The sequence below is a fragment of the Ambystoma mexicanum genome, chromosome 7p, assembly GCF_040938575.1.
Source record: "Ambystoma mexicanum isolate Mex_15411 chromosome 7p, UKY_AmexF1_1, whole genome shotgun sequence".
Lineage (NCBI taxonomy): Eukaryota > Metazoa > Chordata > Amphibia > Caudata > Ambystomatidae > Ambystoma > Ambystoma mexicanum.
This window is the reverse complement of record NC_090939.1, coordinates 822,074,514-822,095,643: the sequence shown is the minus strand read 5'-3', so window position 1 is coordinate 822,095,643 and position 21,130 is coordinate 822,074,514. Positions and strand designations below refer to the sequence as shown.

At 45.2% G+C, this 21,130-nt stretch overlaps 1 protein-coding gene across 1 annotated transcript in view; it reads left to right on the top strand.

Annotated features, from left to right (window-relative positions):
- The window catches only part of LOC138526344 (interleukin-5 receptor subunit alpha-like), a 692,931-nt gene that overhangs the window by 316,679 nt on the left and 355,122 nt on the right, over nucleotides 1-21,130 (top strand). Inside the window, exons 2-3 of the mRNA XM_069636980.1 lie at nucleotides 1,363-1,452; nucleotides 15,879-16,048. Coding sequence (XP_069493081.1) covers nucleotides 1,377-1,452; nucleotides 15,879-16,048 — 246 coding nt within the window. The 5' untranslated portion in view covers nucleotides 1,363-1,376. The remainder of the gene's footprint in view (nucleotides 1-1,362; nucleotides 1,453-15,878; nucleotides 16,049-21,130) is intronic.

The following is a 21,130-nucleotide window of genomic DNA, read 5'->3' as shown; positions in this document are numbered from 1 at the left end:
CCTGCACCCCCCACAGTATCGGAGACTCAGTGATCTATTCCCCACTGTCTTCCCCCCATGCTGTTAGCTCCCCGGCTCCTTCTTCCTCGGATTCCCACACTGTGTCCTTCCCCCTATGATTGTAAAGTGCTCTGTTGCTTCCCGGGGCTAGATACGCACTCAATAAACACCCTAATGATAATAATAATGTATGCATCATCCCAGTATATATATGCTGATGTGCAGATATAGAATAACATTATAGAGGCTGCTTCTAAAAGTGTGTTTTTCTAGTGCCACGGCCGGAGGGTGGTTGCTATCTCAGTATAAACATGTGCTCTTGGTCCAGGCACTAGATGTTGAAACAGGATACACAAGTTGATGACTGGTTTCCTTCCTACTTAATCTATGATATATGATGTGATATGTCATTTATAATGGGTCTGTACACATGTGTTTATATTGCCTTGGGACAGAGCAAATGCATCGGTTGGTAGGTCTGGCCAAACCCCTTCTTCCAGGTGGGGTGGTCCTGAGGCGTTTCGATGTTCATGGTTTTGCCACACAGAGCCGGGAGGGCAAAGATGGCTTCCAACCCTACCCCTCACTGTGTGTAAAGAGTATGCAAGCGCCCCCTAACCCCTTCATTGTATTTTAATGCCGGCAGAGAGTCAGCAATCCGCATGCAATGCGCCTGGTTTTAGCAGACATGAAAACAAGGCTGAACCCATAGGAGTTCCGGTGAATGCCCTCAGCCGTGCACAGACATGGAGGGCGGGGTTTAGGATTGGGATCAGGTGTGCTTTAGGCATGCAAAGTCAGGACCGGCCGGAAGAACCTTCCAAAGGCACACGCCGTCTCTGAACACGGCAAAGTTGCGCGGATAGGGCTGCTTACATGCACGACTAAGGGTTAACGGCCTTTTCCGAGCAATTTACGCTTCATCTAAAATAGGCCTTTTTGCAACGTGCAGTGGCAAACAGCCACGCCAGTAGAATTGCAGTTTTCTGAGAGACTTGATTGGCAGAGCGTTTTCTAATGGGATTGTAAAACGCTTCTCTGTGATGGCAATGAGCAAAAATCCCAGAATGTATAGATGTTATCAGTATATTCTGCTCCATCTAAATAAGTAAATAAGTGTTAGTGATCTGCCATCCATGGCACTATTCTGTGAGACATTTTGAGACTTGCACATGTTGGTGTCAAAAGAATGACTAAGCACAGTGATGTTGCGTATCAGCGCTCTGTTTTCAAAATCAGCCCCCCAACCCCCGTTTGCATTCAGGTTTGAAGCATTGCGCGTGACATGTCGCTGTGTATCCGCTGTGAGCTGTGCGTGTAACCGCCTTTTTATTTCTGCTGTCATTTGTACCCATCTTAAAGGAAGAAAACGGAGCATGCGCGGCCCTGCCAGCTTCATTTGGATAGCGACCCTTTGTTTTCCACTATACATCATCTCTGAGAACATTGATGGCAAGTATTACATAGAAGAGTCTCTCTCTCTCTCTCTCTCTCTCTCTCTCTCTCTCTCTCTCTCTCTCTCTCTCTCTCTCTCTCTCTCTCTCTCTCTCTCTCTCTCTCTCTCTCTCTCTCTCTCTCTCTCTCTCTCTCTCTCTCTCTCTCTCTCTCTCTCTCTCTCTCTCTCTCTCTCTCTCTCTCTCTCTCTCTCTCTCTCTCTCTCTCTCCCTCTCCCTCTCCTCTCCCTCTCTCCCTCCCTCACTCCCTCCCAGAAGACAATTTCTTGCACAATTTTGTAGAGTGACTCCACTGCAACTCCCAACACACAATTGTCTTTGTTTTCTTAATTGTCTCTTGCACCCCATTAGTGAGTGACTGAACTCCAGTGCCATACACTTTGCTTTGTGAAGTCTTAGAACAGATTGACCCTAAACATGGGTAGCATTGGCAGCTACCGAATGTATGAGCATTAGATTAGCCACTATTAACTTTCTGGTAGCCCTGAAAATGGAATGAATGATAATCAATTTCTCGTGTGGATGCACTTTTAAATGGCTTCCTGAAGGTGTTTTTAAGGTCTTATACCCAAACTTTTGTGATATGTTTGTTTTAATGGTGATTTGTTATTGTAATTGAAATTGTAAACTGTAATTGTGTATCTCTTTTATGTACATTTTTTTTATTCATTGTTATTAGAATTGATTGATAAAATTGTAATAATTGAAAAAATTGATTTATTTCAACTATACTCAATAAAAAAAAAGAAGTCTTAGAACCCTCAATTCTCAAACACATTTCTCTTCAGCTTATTTTCACTCTTTCAATCACTCTTGTGCAACATTTGAGAGTGCCCAGGACGGCAAGTCTGAAAACACAGGTCTCCTTGGCTTGTCCTCAGTGTCTCACAGGGGTGTTTGCTAGGTCTGGAATAGACCCAGGGCTACGCTAATGCTGGAACTGTCGGGGCTGGGGGCTAGCTAGCCTTTTTGGTTGTAGATCCTGAGATTCTATCCGGGGCTACAACGAAAAGACCAGGGGCTATAGCCCCCTCAGCCCCCCCCCACCTCCCTAGCAACGCCTCTGGTGTCTCAGCACTCTTTGCAGTCTGGTGTAGTGTGTAGAGCTTTTGGTGCCAGGGGGGTTGGATAATAGGGCTCCAGCTGGAGGCTGCCCCCCCCTACCATCCCCTGGATCCATCACTGGAACTACACTGCACTCTCCTTCTGTCTGTCACCGATTCCTCTGCTCTAGTACATTCTCAATGAATTTCTGTTTATATGTTTTTTTTAAATGTATATATTTTCTTAGTGTATGCAACTTGAAGTATGTATGCTCAGCTAATGTAAGTTAGCATTGGTGAAATACACATCTTGTTTGCCTGGAAGATGAACTTGAAGTCTTATTATTGTATGCGTAAGGCAACAGCTCTCTCTAGCGGTGATAACAGGCGAAGCTGGCAGGACGGCTTCGAACAAACATGCATCAGGCCTTTTATTTTTATAGTATGTAGTATTTTATATAGTCCTAGCACTGACAGATGTTGCTACCTATTCCTACTGCTATTTTTAGCTCTAGGCCTGGCTCCTGTCGGCTGCAAGCTGATTCAATTCACTGTGCGGATGGAGATGGGTGGCCGGGTGGGTTGAAAACATCATTACTGTGATTGATGTCGCCACTGACCTGACTTGAGATTGACACACTGCCCTGCACATGCAACATGGTGCGGTCCAGACAAGTGTGAGAGTGTGACGCCACCACATCCTGTGCCTTGGCTGCTTTCCAGAGCAGTGTGGCAAATTAGACAATTCTGCCAAGTTAGCTAGGCAACGTGCTGTAGTTATTTAACTCCGAATTAAAGATTTGTTTCAATTTTCACTTTCAATCTTTTCCTCAAGTGGGCCATCATAGTTGTTTTTGAAACTTAGCTCAAGCCAGTGGAGTCGAATAGTTCCAATAAGCAACTTGTTTCTTGCTGGGCCATATGACATACCATGGCACATGTAATGCAAATGGGCCCCTTAGTGCTTCTGGGTGTGTCTTAGCATTAAGACAGTTGTCCTGGTTACAGTGCAGGCTGGTTGCAGATCCTTTTTTCAAGGTCGTATTTATGTACACCTATTTTACAACAATGGTAGCTATTTTCTCAGAGGACGGGAACAAAATATCTGCCTTTTACTTGGCAAATGGCTTTGTAGCAATATATATATATATATATGTTTTTCACAGGAAGAATGGCGACATTTTGACCCTTTTCTTGTGTGTGTTTTGAGTCAGAGCTCCCAATGTCTGCTCTGGCTGAATGGGATCAGGTTCTAACTAAGTGAGGGTATGTCAGTAACCAAAATAGAAAGGAGTTAAAGCCACAGTGGCTTAAGGAGCATGCCTGTGGCATGGCATCAAGGGGCTTTGTGGGGTTGGGGCAGGATTGGAGGGGGATATAGACTGCAGAGAGGGGCGAAATCTGGACCCCAAGAGTGGGAGGTGATTGGACCTCCTTAACCTTGCCTGTTGGAATTGGGTAGGAAAGACCCAGTCAGCTCTGCCCTCAAATTAAAGAAAGGCTCTACCTATTCCTACAGCTCATGGTAGAGACACAGCAGCACCTAAAGGTGCCCCCCACAATGCCTACGGGCTGTCGGCGCATTACAAACATATAAATAAATAAAAATACAAGGAGGGCCAGAGGTGGTCATACCCAGCTTCAACTCGAGACATCCAGTAGGAAACCCAGAGTGAGTACCTCAGAAACTGTGACTGTCAATGTTATGCCTTGAGCACTTATGCACTTTAAAAAGTCACAGTCAAGAGTTTGACGCTTTTTGCTGTACCAGAACATTGTCCCTGCAGAGGTTTACACTAAAGGGAGAGTCCCAGGAGTAAGGAAAAGGAAGCTATCCTGACCCTTACATTGAGGACATTCCTCTTCTGAGACTGTTAATCTTTATGCCTCAGCAGTCTGTTTCATGGGCTTTAATGAAGAGGCAGGTGTGGTCAGACTAGGCAACGTCAGTGGAGGTGACCTTAGGTTGGGATTCTGCCTAAAGCACTGATTGTTTTATTAACTGCAGATCAATAAGAATAGAAATAAAGTACTTTAGAACAATGCAACGGGCTTGGCCTCGTCTTTTCATCATGTCCATGATATGACAGGGCCGAGAGGATGAAGTGAATGATGAGGATCCTGATGGAACCTCTGTTTCTGAAACCCTGATCCTCCTGAAGCTGAAGCTCTGTCCTCCAGGACCAGTGGGGCACATCCAAGGTGATCACTTCACTTGATCCAGTGGGCATACAAGGGTCCTCCTCTTCATCGCCTTTGGGCTCCCCTGAAGCTCCCGGAGGTTTTTTTAACCTGGGAGGACTATCTTGTTGCTGAAGACGGCACAGCATTGATTCCGCAGTCCAAAGGTGCTTGCTCCATCGCTGGACCGATGAGGTTAAACCCTGCTTTCTTTCCTCAAAGGGAACCTCCATTGCTCAGTCATGTAAGGCTAAGGATCGACTGGAGCATTTGCTGATCTTTAACGATTGATTCTTTGTGTTCACTAGCTGCTGCTTCTTTATCCTGCACTTGCCACAGCTGGCCGTTCTTTATTTATTTTATGTTGTTATTATTTTATTATCCCATGTACAGGACCCCCCCCCCGTGCACTTAGTCGATTTGTTAGTTTCTTTCCGTACTGGCTCCATTCCTCAATCTATTAAAAACGTGGCAGTTACCCCTTTGTTGAAAAAACCTGGTTTGGACCCGTGGGATGCAGCCAATTTAAGACCAATCACAAACACTTTGTTTTTTCTAAAACCAATTGATAAGGTAGCTACCACACAGCTCCAATCCTATCTATTTAACACCGGTAAGCTACACGTGAAGCAATCAGGCTTCAGGAGCTTTCATGGAACTGAGTCCATGCTTTTGGACTTACAAACACACATGTTTGGTAAATTAGAGCACAGCAAGTCCGGGCTGCTGATGTTATTAAATCTCTCGGCAGCCTTCGATCTGCTGGATCATAAAATCTTGCTCAAAAGGATGCAGACTGTTGGAGGTTTAACTAGCAACGCCATCATTTGGCTTAAATCCTTTTTGGAGGGCGCCAGTCTTGTGTTTATTGGGGTGACCGGGTCTCTGAGCCACAGATAATAACATGCAGTGTCCCCCAAGGGGCTTGCCTCTCACCTCTACTGTTCAACATTTATATTCTACCTCTATGTGGAGATCAACAAACTTTGACTGTAGCATATCACGTCATTAAACAATGGATATCAACGAATTGGCTCGGTTTAAATGCTGCTAAAACGGAGTTGATGCTTTTCGGCTCTCAACATGCTCAATCAAAACTGATCCAAAAATATAATTGTTTTTCCATTGAAGGCAATCAAAATAAGACTGTGCAGAAAGTTAAGACCTTGGGCACCTATATGGAGGAAAGTCTTGACAGTGAGGCACATGTCACAGCAGTCTCTACCAATACCAATTATCATCTTAAGGTATTGAGACAAGTAGCCCCGTTAATATCGGTGGAAAACCACATAAAACTCGTAAGAGCAGTAATTCTGACACGTGTTGACTATTGTAATGCCCTATTAGGAGGAGCCAGTAAGGCAAATGTCCAACAGTTGCAGAAAATACAAAACGCAGCGGTACGAATCATCTTTCAGATGAAAAGCTCTGAACCTACCAGCATTGCCAGAAGAAAACTCCACTGGCTCCCTTTGGCTGCTCGTATCTGTTAGGCGGAAACCTGTGCAGTTCCCTCTGGGACCACTGCAAAAGATTTAGGACTACAGGTGTTTGGTAGTAAACCCACTTGGTAGCAGTCTGTACCACACAGATTCACTTGGTAGCTGTGGCTGAGCAGTCAGACTTCCCTCAAGAAGAGTTAGACAGTATGTGGAGTATACAAAATAGGGCAATTTTACACAGTAAGACAAGCAAACACGCAACAAGGCTTCGGTGTAAAGATATAAAGGTATTTATTTATAACGACACATCTATGTAAAACACTCTGGCACTAATACGGCAAACAACTTCAATCGCAATTACTATCAGAAAAAGATCAATCCCCCTAACAATAGTTCGACAAGTCTAGGTTCAACGGCATCACTTATTTGCAGAAAAAGGTGTATGCTTTAACCTAGATGGCACTGTAGTATTCGTTAGGACGGGAGAGAAAAGGCGTGTTAAGAAATCAACTCGATACCAATACTTGTAAGAACAAAAATGCAAGGCAAGAAGACAAGAACCACTGTAGATTCCAAAGTTCAGAGGCCAGGCCCACTCGGAGAGAGGCGAGACGATATGTCCCAAAAAGTATCTTAGTGGAAATGCGCTTCGAGTCTTTGTAGCAAATTGTTATAGGCAGATTGGACCAGTTCAGAAAAACACGTTAAAGAAAGCTTGGAGGCGACCCAATGGAGAGGCGAGGATTAAGACACCTCACTCTATCCGGCAACAAGGGAAGCCAGGCGGACACAGTCCCTTGTTTGTGGAGAGACAGCTCCGGCGGGGGCAGTTGTTCCTGGTGGTGGATGCACGTCCGGTCTTTGCCAAGAGATGATCTTGTTGTCGAAGGAAAGTTGAAGATCGTTGCACCACCAGGGAAGAGACCAGCCGCGGAGTGCTCCGTCACAAGGCACCACCTTTTGGTCGCGGTACAGGGGTAGTGGCTATCCGGTTGCCGAGGTGCTCTGCACGGGCAATTCGAACAACGCGTCCTGGAGTGAAGAAAAAGCAAAGGGGAATGGTTGTTCCCACCAGTCAGGGGAAAGGACTCTCCGGCGGGGAGATCTCCGCTGTCATCGGGAAGTGGTGAGTCGGTTCAGCAGGGCTCCACCGGAGGTGTCGTCGTTGCAGGTCGGCTCAGCTTTACCCTCGTCGGATTCTTAGGTCCTGTGGCGACTTCTGAAGATCCAGTCCCAAAAGCCCTGCTTTTATGCAGAAAACCCCCATTCATTCAGCCTAGCTGTCACTCAAAACACGGTAAGTGGTGAGCGGGGAGGCTCACCACTTGGGCCAATCACACCAGAGTGCGAACGGAGTTGGCAAGGCAACTCGGTCCAGGGTGCCTAAACCCCCTCCCACACCCCTGTGGTAACCCAGACAGAATGGCACCACTTTGGAGGGCCTCTGTACAGAAGCCCGCCAAAAGTGGAACAAAGGGCTCAACCTTTGGTTTAGGAGTCACAGAGACGAACACAGACGCCATCTTAAAAACCGAGTTCTGGCAGAAAATACCATCCGATAGACTTATTTAAGATAAGTAGCCCGGTGGTATGTTAGAGATTAATGAGGAAAAAGGTATCAATCTCCAACAATGCGAAGAATCCCATAGGGTTATATTCGGGGTCGAATATAACAAGTAGTTTCCACTGCCACCAGCCAAAACTCGACGAGGGGGGACGGGACAGTGCCCCCTCGAATAACAGACCCAGGAGTAATCGAATTACCCCTACTAGTACGTCCACAATAGGATGGTTTGTACTAGTTCTGTTAGTAAATTTAGGTCTAGTAAAGCCAATGGTGACTTTACATGCCCGGGGAGACAGTAGTCAGTCCCCGGGTATGGAGTCTATGATGGAGGTCCGCTAGGACGCCCCAGTGCTACGGCACGGAGGGTGCGTTGTAGCACACATAGCAAAACATATGAGACCGTATGGAGTAAAAGACCCCATAGCCCATAGAACACATTGACATTCAAAGGAATTACACACATTCATGTCCAAGAGTGGGAGTAAAAGATTCTCACTCTTGGCAGGATGAAAAAAACAAACTCCAGAAATCCAGCAAAGCTGCTGGGGGACTCACTAGGTTAGGAAATTCAGCCTAAACAGAGAATTCTCCCTAACAGTATCCAATTCAAACTGCTTACTACATGTCATAAATGTATCTTTGGTAATGCCCCCTTATATTTGAAGGAGAGGATTAATATTTATCAACCGAATAGATGCTTAATATCAATGGAGGGCTCTCTGTTGGTAATACCACGAACAAAAAGATCTCGTGGACTAGGGCGGGCCTTTCATGTTCGGAGTGCGCACGCCTGGAACATCCTACCAACTTGGATATGCAAGATTGAAGACCATCTTCTCTTCCGTAAACAGTTAAAGACCATTCTGTTTAGTTAAGATTTATCTTAGTTTTCTTCACCGCTTCTGTCTTTCGGCGCCTGGGTGCCTGCGGGCTTAGGCGCCTTACAAATCTGAATAACATAACATAACATAACTTTTCTTTCCCCCTTCCCTTGCACTTGTGCAATCTGAATGACACCTGGCCTAGTAAGATTGTTGTCTGTCTTCCCTCTGTTCCCCCTCGCTTGCCTCGTCGCACCTTGAAACACTAGTGTATGGACACGTTATAAATGTCATATCATATCAAGTCATATCCTCCAACTTGAGGGTCATCTTCTAGGTGTCCTCAAATCTTGTGTGCATCGTTGAACTTGTCCTTCCATCACCCGGGGCTTTGTCTGCACCACCTTCTGCGCGGGAATGGAACTGCAACCAGCAGAAAAACTGACTTTGGAATTCATCTGTCCTCCCCTCTCGGCTCCTTCAACACACTACTGCAGGATATCCTTCATCTTGGGGCTCCTACTCCATTGATGATCCTGTTCCTCAGTGCTTAGGAGCTCCAGCTGCTACCTCTCTTCTGGGAACAACAGCTGCAACATCCTCTGCGTTCAATTCTTTTATTCACTGATGCAATTTACCTGCAAGTGCCTCTTCTTTGTCTAACTTTCGGCCCTGGTGAATTTACGCAGATGAGGGACTCTCTTGCAAGGGTCTTTATTTAAAATGATGCAGAAGTGTTGGGTCTGGTTGATATCGCAGAAGACCTCAGGGCAAATAGGTGTTTTGGGGTAGATTGAGCTGAGGTCATCCCTCACTCTCTCATCTGCCTTTGGGATTGCCACCACTCTAACCCAGGCATCACTAACCCAGGTTAGTATTAGGGCACGGTAACCCCTAGTGTCTTTAGCTTGATTCTAGACTTACAATGACTTCCCTGTGGCAATGGCTAGCTGACTCCCTAGGGATCTTCTAACACCCCCTAGCCTAAACCTGCCTAGTGCTCATGGGAAGTTAGGGAATGGTGCCTTCACTCGCACGGTTGGTGTCTTTCCCCATTCATGCCCACCCACACCTCACCCTTCTACACTGGTGTCCCGCGATGCTCTCCTCCCCTCCATGCGACTGTCCCTCAGATGTTTCACTCTGCCTTCCTACCTTCACCCTTAGCAGTGACCTTATTTTCTTCCACTACACTGGGCCTTCTTTACTCCTCCACTCTCTACTGCCACTACCTCCCATTACCACCCTACTACTCCACCTACTGCTACCTCTCTCCTGTACCACCACTCCACCTCCCTGCCACTACTACTTCTCTATTATTAGTGCTACCCCTACTCCACTACAGCTTCTCTTACTACCACCTCTCCTCTTCTCGACTACCTCTCTACATCTACACCTTTACTGTCGCTTTCCGGTGGCATTGTTCCTTGTATTGGCACCGCCCCCCTTCCTCCATGGACAGCATTGATCGTTGTATTCGCACCCCCCCTTCCTCTGTGGACAGCATTGTTCCTTGTATTGGCACCTCCCCGCTTCCTCCATGGACAACATTGTTCCTTGTATTGGCACCTCCCCCCTTCCTCCATGGACAGCATTGATGGTTGTATTCGCACCCCCCCTTCCTCTGTGGACAGAATTGTTCCTTGTATTGGCACCGCCCCCTCCTTCCTCCGTGGACAGCATTGTTCCCTGTATTGGCACCTCCCCCTCCTTCCTCCGTAGACAGCATTGTTCCTTGTATTGGCACCGCTCCCTCCTTCCTCTGTGGACAGCATTGTTCCTTGTATTGGCACCGCCCCCCCTTCCTCCATGGACAGCATTGATTGTTGTATTGGCACCTCCCCCCTTCCTCCGTGGACAGCATTGTTCCTTGTTTGGCACCGCCCCCTCCTTCCTCATTGGACAGCCAGCCAATGGCGCCTTGCCTATCTCTGCCGGGGACAGCATTCCAGGGCTGCCTTGCTCAGCGTCACACAGACAGCAGCGCCAGGCCGGCCTGCGTGTCATCTTCTCCCTGGTGTCCTGCCATGTTTTGGACTGTGCCGCACGTCTCACAGGTAAGGAGGGGATCAAACGGGGTCTGCCTCAAAGGGGTGTTAGGCTTTGGGCCCCCTCTGACAGGACCTGGAGACAAGCCCTGTCAAAAGACCCAAACCACTTCAGCCCAAAGATTGTCTCTTCTGAAAACCCCTTCCAAAATGGGTAACTTTTGACAGTTCATCACGTTAAACGAGAGCAGCCTATTGTCTTGTCCTGTTGATTTCTATGGACACACTTTGACAATATTTTGTTGGTATATGAATTTCTCGCTGACATCCTAAGAGCTGTGGAATAACTGCTTGCATTGAATTGTCTTTGATATCCTGTTTGCCTGCAATGTAGATATTTCTTTTACTCACTACTTTATATAAAGAGTATATTCTTAGTATGTTACTGTGTAGACATGTCTTTCTGTGTGCTTTGTTGTGTGTAAACAGTAACTTACTACCATAGACCCCCCCTCCCCCCGCCTGAGAGTGAAGCCTTGATTTCACTGCCAGTTAGTAACCACTGGAGGAGTCAAACACAACTTAACAGGTTGATCTCCCTAAGCCCCACCTAAGAACTTAGGGAAATCTTTCCAACACCTGCACATTTGCCACTTTATTTCAGTTTACTTACCTGTAACTGAACATAGATATTTACCTGCCTGTTACAACATGTAACATGCATCAATCGGGTTCCAGATAAGACTTTAAGGTAGTGTGTTTTACTCCATATTTCGGTAAATGGTGAGGCAACAGATGTTTTTAGGGGTTAAAATTGTAGTTCTCATTCCTGACTAATGATGTTTTAGGCAAGTAGAAATATATTTTAATTTCCAAAAATATACATTATTATTGTAATCCAATTTTTGTTAGTTGTGAGCAGTTTCCATAAATGAAAATCAGCATTGTTTTCATATAGGCCTAATATCAAACAGCATTATTACATGAGGATCTCTTTGTGGAACCTCTGCCACTGATTTGAACACACCGCCTGAGCAGTGCAGGTGGCATAATGGCTCGGCCGCATTCATACAAGATATGCCCTCTTTGTCTTCATTGGGAATATTGGCATGAGTTTAGGGAGTAAAATAGGAAGGCACGTTGCTTACTGCAGCCTTGACACCTGGTGTTGACATTCCATTGGTAAAGTATTAGGGCCTCATCACGAGTTGGGCTGTAGCCCTTAAATGCGGCAGTAATGGTATTACCACCGCCTTTAAGGGCTGGCCCTATCACGAGTTGGGCGCAAAATGGGCTGTTTTACCTCCAGCTTTTTTCTGGAGGTGAAAATCCCATTTAGTACCCTGTTTTCGGCGGTATTGCCACCGGCTGTATTAGCCCGCAGTATTAGCGCCGAAAATGCCCCATTGGATCCAATGGACCCAATGGGGAATGGGGATTTACTGTTAACGCCCCACCCATGATCCGGACCGGTGGGTGCTAAGGCTATTACAGTCGGGAAGTATTACAGCTGGAATACAGCCCAACTCATGATGAGGCCCTAGTATTTTACCAGTATTCTTTTCACCCTACTTCCATTCTGAGAATTTAATAATTTAATTGTTCGAATTCGACAGCCAATAGGTAAGCATTTGAGAATCTATTGGAATGTATGGCTAGCTATGTTAGTAGTCTACTTGACCCTACAATGGGGCTCCAGAATAAGATACTAGCAGCGTGCAATCTACAGTCATAGGGCCTAATTCACAGAACGTTTAGCACTGACCAAAGTGTCTTTGCACAGCAAAATAACTTTTTGCACCTCGCTAAATGGGCCTATATCACAAAAAAGTAGCTAGTAGTGCAGACTGTACAGGGCCTCATCACGAGAGGGGCTGTATTACCGGCTGTAATACCGCCAACTGTAATAGCCCTAGCACCGACCGGTCCGGTGGTATTACCACCGGATCACGGGTTGGGCCTTAGCAGTAAATCCCCATTCCTGATTGGGTCCATTGAGTCCAATAGGAAATATTCGGTGCTAATACTGCGGGCTAATACAGCCGGCTGTAATACCGCTGAAAACAGGGATTTTCAACCCAGAAAAAAGCTGGAGGTAAAACAGCCGATTTAGCACCCAACTCGTGATAGGGCCAGCCCTTAAATGCGGCAGTAATACCGTTACCACTGCATTTAAGGGCTACAGTCCAACTCGTGATGAGGCCCTAATTTAGTGTTGGGTTGGTCGATGGGGAGAGGAGTGTTCGGGTGGGTAGGGGAGAGTAGGGCTGAGCTAGGGTGAATGCATGGCGATACCGGGCGAGTTATGAAGAGCAGCAGTGAGTTAGGGTGGGTGAACGGTGGTGAGCTTTATGAGCAGGGGTGAGCTTGGGTAGGGGAAGGCTTGTGAGCAGTAGTGAGGTATGATGGATGGGTAGGTGGATCTGTGCAGGAGTGAGCTAGGTTGAATGGAAATTGGTGAGCCTGAGTGACCCTAGCTCAAATCCCACCGACCATCACCCTTGTTAAACCATGCCACCCATCCTGCCGCCACAGGTTACCCAACTCATGACCACCCATTCTAGCTCACCCCCACTCACAATAGCTCAACCCTGCTTGCCTCCACTCACATACCCTAGAGGATACCTCCTTTCCCCACCTACCTACCCTACCTCTCCCTTACCTGACCTAGCTCATCTTCACTCAAATTTGCTCATCCCACTTACCCACCCTAGGTCACTCAGGCTCACCAGTACCCACTCAACCTAGCTCACTCCTGCTTACATCCACCTACCCTCACAAGCCTTCCCCTACCCAAGCTCACCCCAGCTCCTAAAGCTTGCCTGCTCCCATGGCTCACCACCGTTCACCCACCCTAACTCACTGCTGCTCTTCATAACTCGTCCCGGTATCCTCATGCATTCACCCTTGCTCAGCCCTACTCTCCCCTACCCACGCGACCACTCCTCTCCCCATCGGCCAACCCATCCTAGCTCACCGCTACTCTCTCCCACCCACCAGAGCTCACCTCTGCTATGCCCCACCCAGGCCCCTGCCACTCCCCTCACTCACCCTCACCTACCCTAGCTCACATCCGCCCACCAACCTAAGCTGACCCGTAAAATCACCATGATCACATAAACAAGCCCTACATACACAATAATACATTCAAAGGTTACAAACATACCAGGAAAATTAAAGTTTGCAGACCCTTGACATTAATAATAAATATGGAAAAAAGTCCAAATGGCACAACTGTGGCCTTAACTGTGTCTAGTCCTTTATGGATTTGGAAACGCTCACTCATGTTGGGTCTCACGGGCCTACATATTTACTACACTCTTGGCTAAACCTGGAAGATGCTATAAACAGCTTCCCAATGCTTATTTGTAAAGGGTGAATGAGAATATCAGCCCTTGTTTTATGTTTCCATGTATGCTGTGTGCATAGAGTATCGTACTTGTGTACTCGTTGTGGATAGTCAGGTATTATTGGCGAATTGTATGATTTTGAAACTGTGCCTTCTGCTGTGCAGGGTTATGTGCTGCAGTTACTATAATGTCTTTGCCTTTTGCAATCTGCTTTCATTAACATTTATTGTATAATGCAGTGATGGGTATTTGCTTGCATTCCATGTCACTTTTTAATTGCACCCTTGCTGTTGCGGCAATGAATCCCATGGTTCGTGCATATGCACTCTATGGGCCAGTTTCTCAAAGATTTGCACAGGAGCAAACTTGGCGATGCCCTCAGATTGTCTCTTGCTAATACAAGTCTTATTCACAAGGCCTAAAACTGGAGCAACTCTCGATCTCTCTAGAGCATCTTGGAGATACTCATGTGCAAGTGGAATTCTCAAAGATTTGCTCAAGGGCTTCTCAGAGATGCTCCAAACAGCTCCGGATTTGCTCTAGCTTTAGGCTCCGAGAATAAGGTATGAGGTAGAAGGAGGATTTTGGAAAATAATTTTTAGTGGTAGACATATGGCTCTTATACTAGCTAGAGTGAAATGTTGAAGTATGTTGAAATTAATTGATGAACTTTAGAAATATGAAAATGTTTGAAAAATGTATGTAAAAAAACAAGGGGGCTCCTGGGAGTTCCTCTGCCGGACATTAGTCCCAGTTACGAGGGCCTTACCCAGATTCTTTAGCTCACTATCTTTCACAGAGGAGAAATATCCAAAACACATCAGTCTTTGCCCTGGGGCAGTCCAGCACCGAAATGCTGGGCGATTCTCTGAAAAAGAATATCAACAGCAACCCCAGACACGTGTTTCATTCTGATTGGACCTTATCAGTAGGGTGGAGCTTTGCCTCTCTAAGAGCAGTGAGCAAGAGCTCCACGTCTGGATTACCCTAGTAACTTAGAGTGAGACACAAAGTTACTTAAATTATGCAAAAAAACAGGGGGGGGGTCCTGGGAGTCCCTCTGTGGGACATTAGTCCTGGTTACAAGAGTCTTACCCAGATTCTTTAGCTCATTATCTTTCATAGAGGAGTAATATCTAAAACATATCAGTCTTTGCCCTTGGTCCAGCAACGAAATGTTGACCAATTCTCCTCTGAACAAGAGTACCAACAGCAACCCTAGACACGTGTTTCGGCCTGGTTGGACTTCATCAGTAGGGTGGAGCTGTGCCTCTCTAAGAATAGTGTACAATGTGAACCCACTCACAAATGAACGCTTTTGGAATCAAACTTTAGCTGGGCATGACTTTATTCTGTGCATCACTGCGATAAGATGTTTACATTTGGTTTTAACATGACGATCTTAACATTGCACATGTGATGATCCTAAACTGTTCTACTTATATTGGTGTTGTATTGTCTTAAAATGATGTGTATAAAGTTTAGTACTTATCTGGGCAATAAATACATTTAAAAAAAGAAATGGGGTACATATTTAATAGTATTGTTTAGTACACATTTTAATAATTCAAATATTTCAACTACAGTTTGTATTATATCTTTTTTTAGAATACGGTTTGTATAAACCAGTCCAATAAAAAATAAAAACAATAAAAAAGAAGTGGCAAGTAGGAAATGCCCAGGGCATTCCTGAATTGCTTTGAGCAAATAATTGTGAAAAAAGATCCTGTTGGACAGATTATCAAAACATGTATTATTGGTGCAAGTGTAGAGATGTGTGCGTGCATCCCATGACTTGAGCCATTAAAAGCTGCATCCTCTGAACAAACGGCATTTGAATGTGTGCGCCCTTGATAAGTATATTCAAATACCCTCACAACGATTTTCCACTTTCCTTCTAAAGTACAGGTAAAACTTTCAAAATGATGACTCTTATCACTTTAAATACATGTTTCCCTTTTTTTTTAATAGTATTTGCAGATTCACTGCTCTGCATGGCATCATTACTCATATTTCTTTTAAATGCTTCCAGGTGAGAATCGGGACCTCCTCCCAAGCAATTTAAGGGTGAAGATGGGAAAAACTCTGGGCGTATTGAATCTGACTTGGGATTGCAACGTCACCGAGGATATGCTGAAGCACCAGTATGAGGTTAAAATCAGATTACACACCGATGAAAACCGGCTCCCCAAAAGTCTTACAGTTAAGTATTGCCTTGACGATTCACTATAGAAGACGAGTCCTCTTATTTATGTCAATGCATACAGTCAATCAGAAAGAAAATGGGGGATACTGTGAGATGGATTTCCCCTTAATTTGTAAAAAAAAGAAATGCCAGGGCCCAAATATGTTCTCACACTCCTGTGACACTGCCTGGTGGTGCGGGGGCGGGGGGGAGGAGGGAGGGCGCTGTTCCCCACCTCTGCTGCCACCACCCATAGCTGTTCCTCACAGTGTCAACATATTTGAGGTAGGTTACACTGCACCTCGCACCTGCTCACTGTGGTTGATGGATGCACTGACTATCACCACTTCATAATTAAAGTGAGTCTGAGACAATAAGTGCTGGGGCTCATAAATAAGTGCCAGGGCTGATCCCTGGCAAACACCCCCCCAAATAAAACATTGCCTCTCACATCTGCTCATCTGGTACACCTGGCAACCCCCAAATGACATCTAGGGTCCCAAATGCCGACAGTAAACCTGCAGGGGATCCCCAGAGACAAGAGGTTATGAGAAAAGGCCCAACAGTAATTGCACTGTGGCCATTATCATATTCATGACACTCTTTTGCATAGGCACTTGTAGCAAGAGGAGACAAGCACTGAAACCACACAGCCTACTGACAGGCATCCACCAGAGAGCACAGTTTGATGGGGTGATAAGAGAGAAGAGAGCAGTGCAGGGAGGGGCAAGAAAACGTCAGCGTGCTAAGAGAGGGAAACAAACTCGGCAGCGGCTCAAACACAATTAACTACATTAACCCCTTCCTTACCCTCAAAGGGAGAGTCTTTTCTTAGGATTTCTGTGCACCGGGAACTTGGCATGTGCACAGCAACACCTATGCCAATACCCAGGAAAGGAAACAATATGGTCAGATGAACCCCGAGGGCTCCAATGAAGTGGCTGATGAGGCAGCCATGCTATTCTCACAGTCATGTCTTGAGGCTGTCTGAACAAGTTTCAGTGTTTTGGTGAGTGTTGTGAAAAATGAAAGGAGCAGCAATCCCAGCAGGCATTATGTACTTAGTGATTCAAGAATACAACTTTTTATTGCGGACATATTTGTCCAATATAACGATCTGCTTTAGGTCTTCTGTTCCCAAACTATTCGTCGATTTTATGCAAATCAGGCTGGAAACTTCACTGGTGTTATTTATCCCCTTCCCGTTTTTCATAGGGGTATTTCGAGAGAGTGCAATAGAAGTGTCCCAGACTCACCATCCTGGAATGATAACCTTATCTCAGAAAATAATATATCTGGCTATCCCGCTTCCATGTCTTTTCCACTCTGCTATTTGAAGCACAGGTCTTTTCATTGTAGCCTTTGCTGTGCAGCCCTTACCCTCAGTGGATCGCCCTGTCCCTCAAAGACCTGCCACTTTCAAGGGAGGCCCCTCCGCTTCAACCTTCCCACTTCTCACAACTTATTCTTGAAAGGTGGCTCCCGTTCACCCACCTGTGATTCCTGTCTCTGTACCTGGGTTCTCCCTCCTCACATTGCACTGATCGTGTTCTACTTCTGCCACTCGCTCCCGGCTGTCCATTTCTCCCCACCCCTTCCTGACCTGGGTACCTGAGCCCACCCGCTCCACCTTTATGGCATATTGAGGACCTGTGTGGAAGAAGTGGGAACGACCTGCACTGCTAATGTGGCATGGGTAAGGCATGTCACACGTTATTCTACTTTTTCATAATGTGCTTGATCGTCAGATAAGTTTAACATTATTATTATCATGACAAATATTTACTGGAACTACTGATCATTAGAAATGAACATTGTCAAATTTGAATATCGGCCTGCTCACAATTTAAGTACAAATAAATAATTTTCTTTTTCGTGTGTTTTCTTAACAGTCGCTTCAAAAAAAATAACGAGCACTAAAGATATTGATTTTATTTGTCTTGCTTTACACCTGTCAGCGACGGCTGGGGTGGCTCTAGCAAATGTGTACCAGATATCAAGACTCTCACCTAAATGAAAAGAGACAGAGGTATCCTGGTGGTATTTCTGCCAGGATAGCAGCAAACTGTGTTACCGTTACCGGTACTCAGTATTATGAGTGCCGGTAAGGGAGGTAAATCTCAGTCTCATATGGCCTCATTACAAGTCTGCCGGTCCGGAATTAACACTTTAGCAACGGTGCTGGTGCTTCCGTGTCCCCACTCCCAGTCCTATGGGACTCTACGGGAATGGGCAACAACATTTTCTGCCGCCTGACATCCCGGGCCATCCCGGTGGCACCCGCGGGTTACCGCCAATCTCGTAATGAGCCCCATGGAATCCCATTAGGCTCCATGGGGGGATTGCCCGTGATACAAGCTAAATTTTGCTGGTAGGGTGGAGGTAATTCTTCCATCCCACCGGCAAACTTTTTCCTTTGCCGCTACAAAGTTGTAGTGACCCCCACAGAGTGAGACATTGCGAGATAAAGAATGCTTTACAGCACGTGTTGGCTTCATCTGTTTTCTAATCAAGCCAGCCTGAATAAATGGTTTACCCATGGCTATGGGTATCCAGCACTTATAAGGACTAATGTGCCCAGACGTTGACCCTTCCAATGGCAGGCAGGTGGGCACTAATTTTGAGTATATCCCCTTCCAATTCCCACCTCAGGCGCATGCCTACTATGTTTGTGCACCTTCCCTTCCTGTCAGCAACGCTTCCCCCAAATCTTCTCGTGAGCTCTGACTCAGAAATAAAGGAAATCACCAAACGAAATCATTTTGCATTTTGAGAAAAAATATCCTATATATCTTCACAAATATGATACTGGTGGAAAAAAGTGAAAAGATGATGAAGGGAATGACAGGAAAAAATCAAAATAATGTTTTTAAAACGGTGGATGGATTATGGCACCGAAATGGAGTCTGTAAGGACATTTTAAAGACAGATCATAAACCGGTGATGTGCCTAACATATAAATATCATATGTACAGCGGTTTGATACATATGCTAACCTGATCGTTTTTGAATGATATGATAGGTTATTTATAACGTGCTTAATACCCAGAGGTTTCAAAGTACAAACCCGGGGATTGAACCTGTGGTGCTCAGTGTCATCTTGCTTCCAAGGCGAGCACATTGCCCCTGAGCTATCCTCCTGAGACAATTGATAATTTATTGAATCCGAATGAACAAATATACATTGTAAGAAATCTCATTTTCAGTCAAATTCACGACTTCTGTTGAACGAACACCTATTTCAAGAAATAATGGAAGTGCCAGCATGCCAAAACACACAGTACTCCGCACGAAACGCGGTGCCCAACAAGGGAGTCGCAGAAAATGTTGCTGCAGAAGCAGATGTGAAAACAGCATTTCCTGATCCTGTCAGATGGTGGTCGCTGCAGATAAATGGCCTAAGAAGCCCTTCATTTTCTCTGTCCATAATGTGAGTAGATTTCAGGTACAGGACTTGTGCCCACTCTGTTTTAGTTATGAAATGATAGATTATTTATAAGGTGCTTAATACTCAGAGGTTTCCAAGCGTGGACCCGGGGATCGAACCTGCTCCGTGTCATCTTGCTTCCAAGGCAGCACATTGCCCCTGAGCTATCCTCCTGAATTGGAAGTTTAGTCATCTTCCAGCCAGACAGTATTCACTTTTTGGCAGTCATTGCAGCTGTATATACCCAACATTTCTGAGAGTATGAGAAGTCTCCTTGCTGTGAGTCAGAGCCTGTGTCTGTAACCCCAACATTCATCTGAATCACTCATACCCCTCTCTTTTAATATCTGAGGAGCCCAGAAAACCCCGCTTAGTAACTTTATCTGCCTTGCTCTGTCACTCAGGTTAAGGGAAGTCATTTTGATATTTCACAGAAATTACTTAATTCCCCTTCACTGACTTCATTTCCTAATCCTTTTAACCAAACTCTCTATTCCACCCCTTCATTTACATTCTTATTTCCTCTTAAAATTGCAGCTTGTGGTTCCATTGCTAGAACAAATAATGGTTAGAGAGGGCATCCCCGTATTTTTCTGCGGCTAGTAGTGAAAGGGCAGAAACATGTGCCATTCGTGACCACAGAAGCAGATGGTTCCTTGTATAAAAGCTTGTTAATCGGTCTCACATTCTGAAGTAGTGACTATACTGCTGCGTCTAGGTGACCTCGACTCTCCAATTGCATTAAAATATGGTACAACGTCCTTTCATTGACTGATTTATTTTCAATTAGTTTTTTAATGAAACTTTTTCAATGCAAAAAACTCATAGAGAAATATAGGGGGGTGCTGTGGGAAAGTGTATATAAGGGGGGGGGGTCGGGAATAGAGAAAAAACAAAAGGGGATGGGGGTTGGGGACAACCCCTCCAAAAATAAATATAAATACATTTCAATTCGTGTTTTTGTCAAAAATATTCGTTAAAAACTCATCGAAAAAAAATCTGTACATGAAATGACATAAAATCAAAACATCCCATGGGTGTTTCGGGGTTCTCAGTTCTTCATCCAAGTTACAAACTTTCTTAATAACATTTTTAAAGTTTCTATATTGGCCAAATTAACACACCTCCATCCTCTGTCCTTTTTAAAGTGTACCAAACAAAATCCATTGCCCATGTTCTACCAAGTCATCAAGAAAACACACCCAATATAATTGCCAGCAGGGCCAATAAAGTATTTTATTATTCTCAGTAATTTAGGGTTAAACCATATAGATAGATGTCTTTTTATCCGTCTACGGGTTGCAATCTAGTAGCCCTGACCGTCCCCTCCAGCATTTTCTAATAAACTCAGTCAACTCATTGTGGTCGTCTGTCTTTTGTGTGATTGTGTTTAACAAGGGTTCTAATGATCCCTTTGTGTTTGGTTCAGCTTTCAACCATTCATTGGGTCTATCAGACCAGAATGTAAGTAAAGGTTGAGCCGTGAAAGCCAGATTGTAGTTGGTACCCCTAGACCTCCTTTCTCGCCCGGTAATTGTAAGTTCCGCAAAACCAATCTCTGTGGTTTCTTGTCCCAAAGAAACATCTGAAACAAACTATCCAACTCTTTAAACACCTGTTTCTCTAGTGAAAGTGGTATCATTTCTAGGATATCAGAATTTCCCAGCTATAG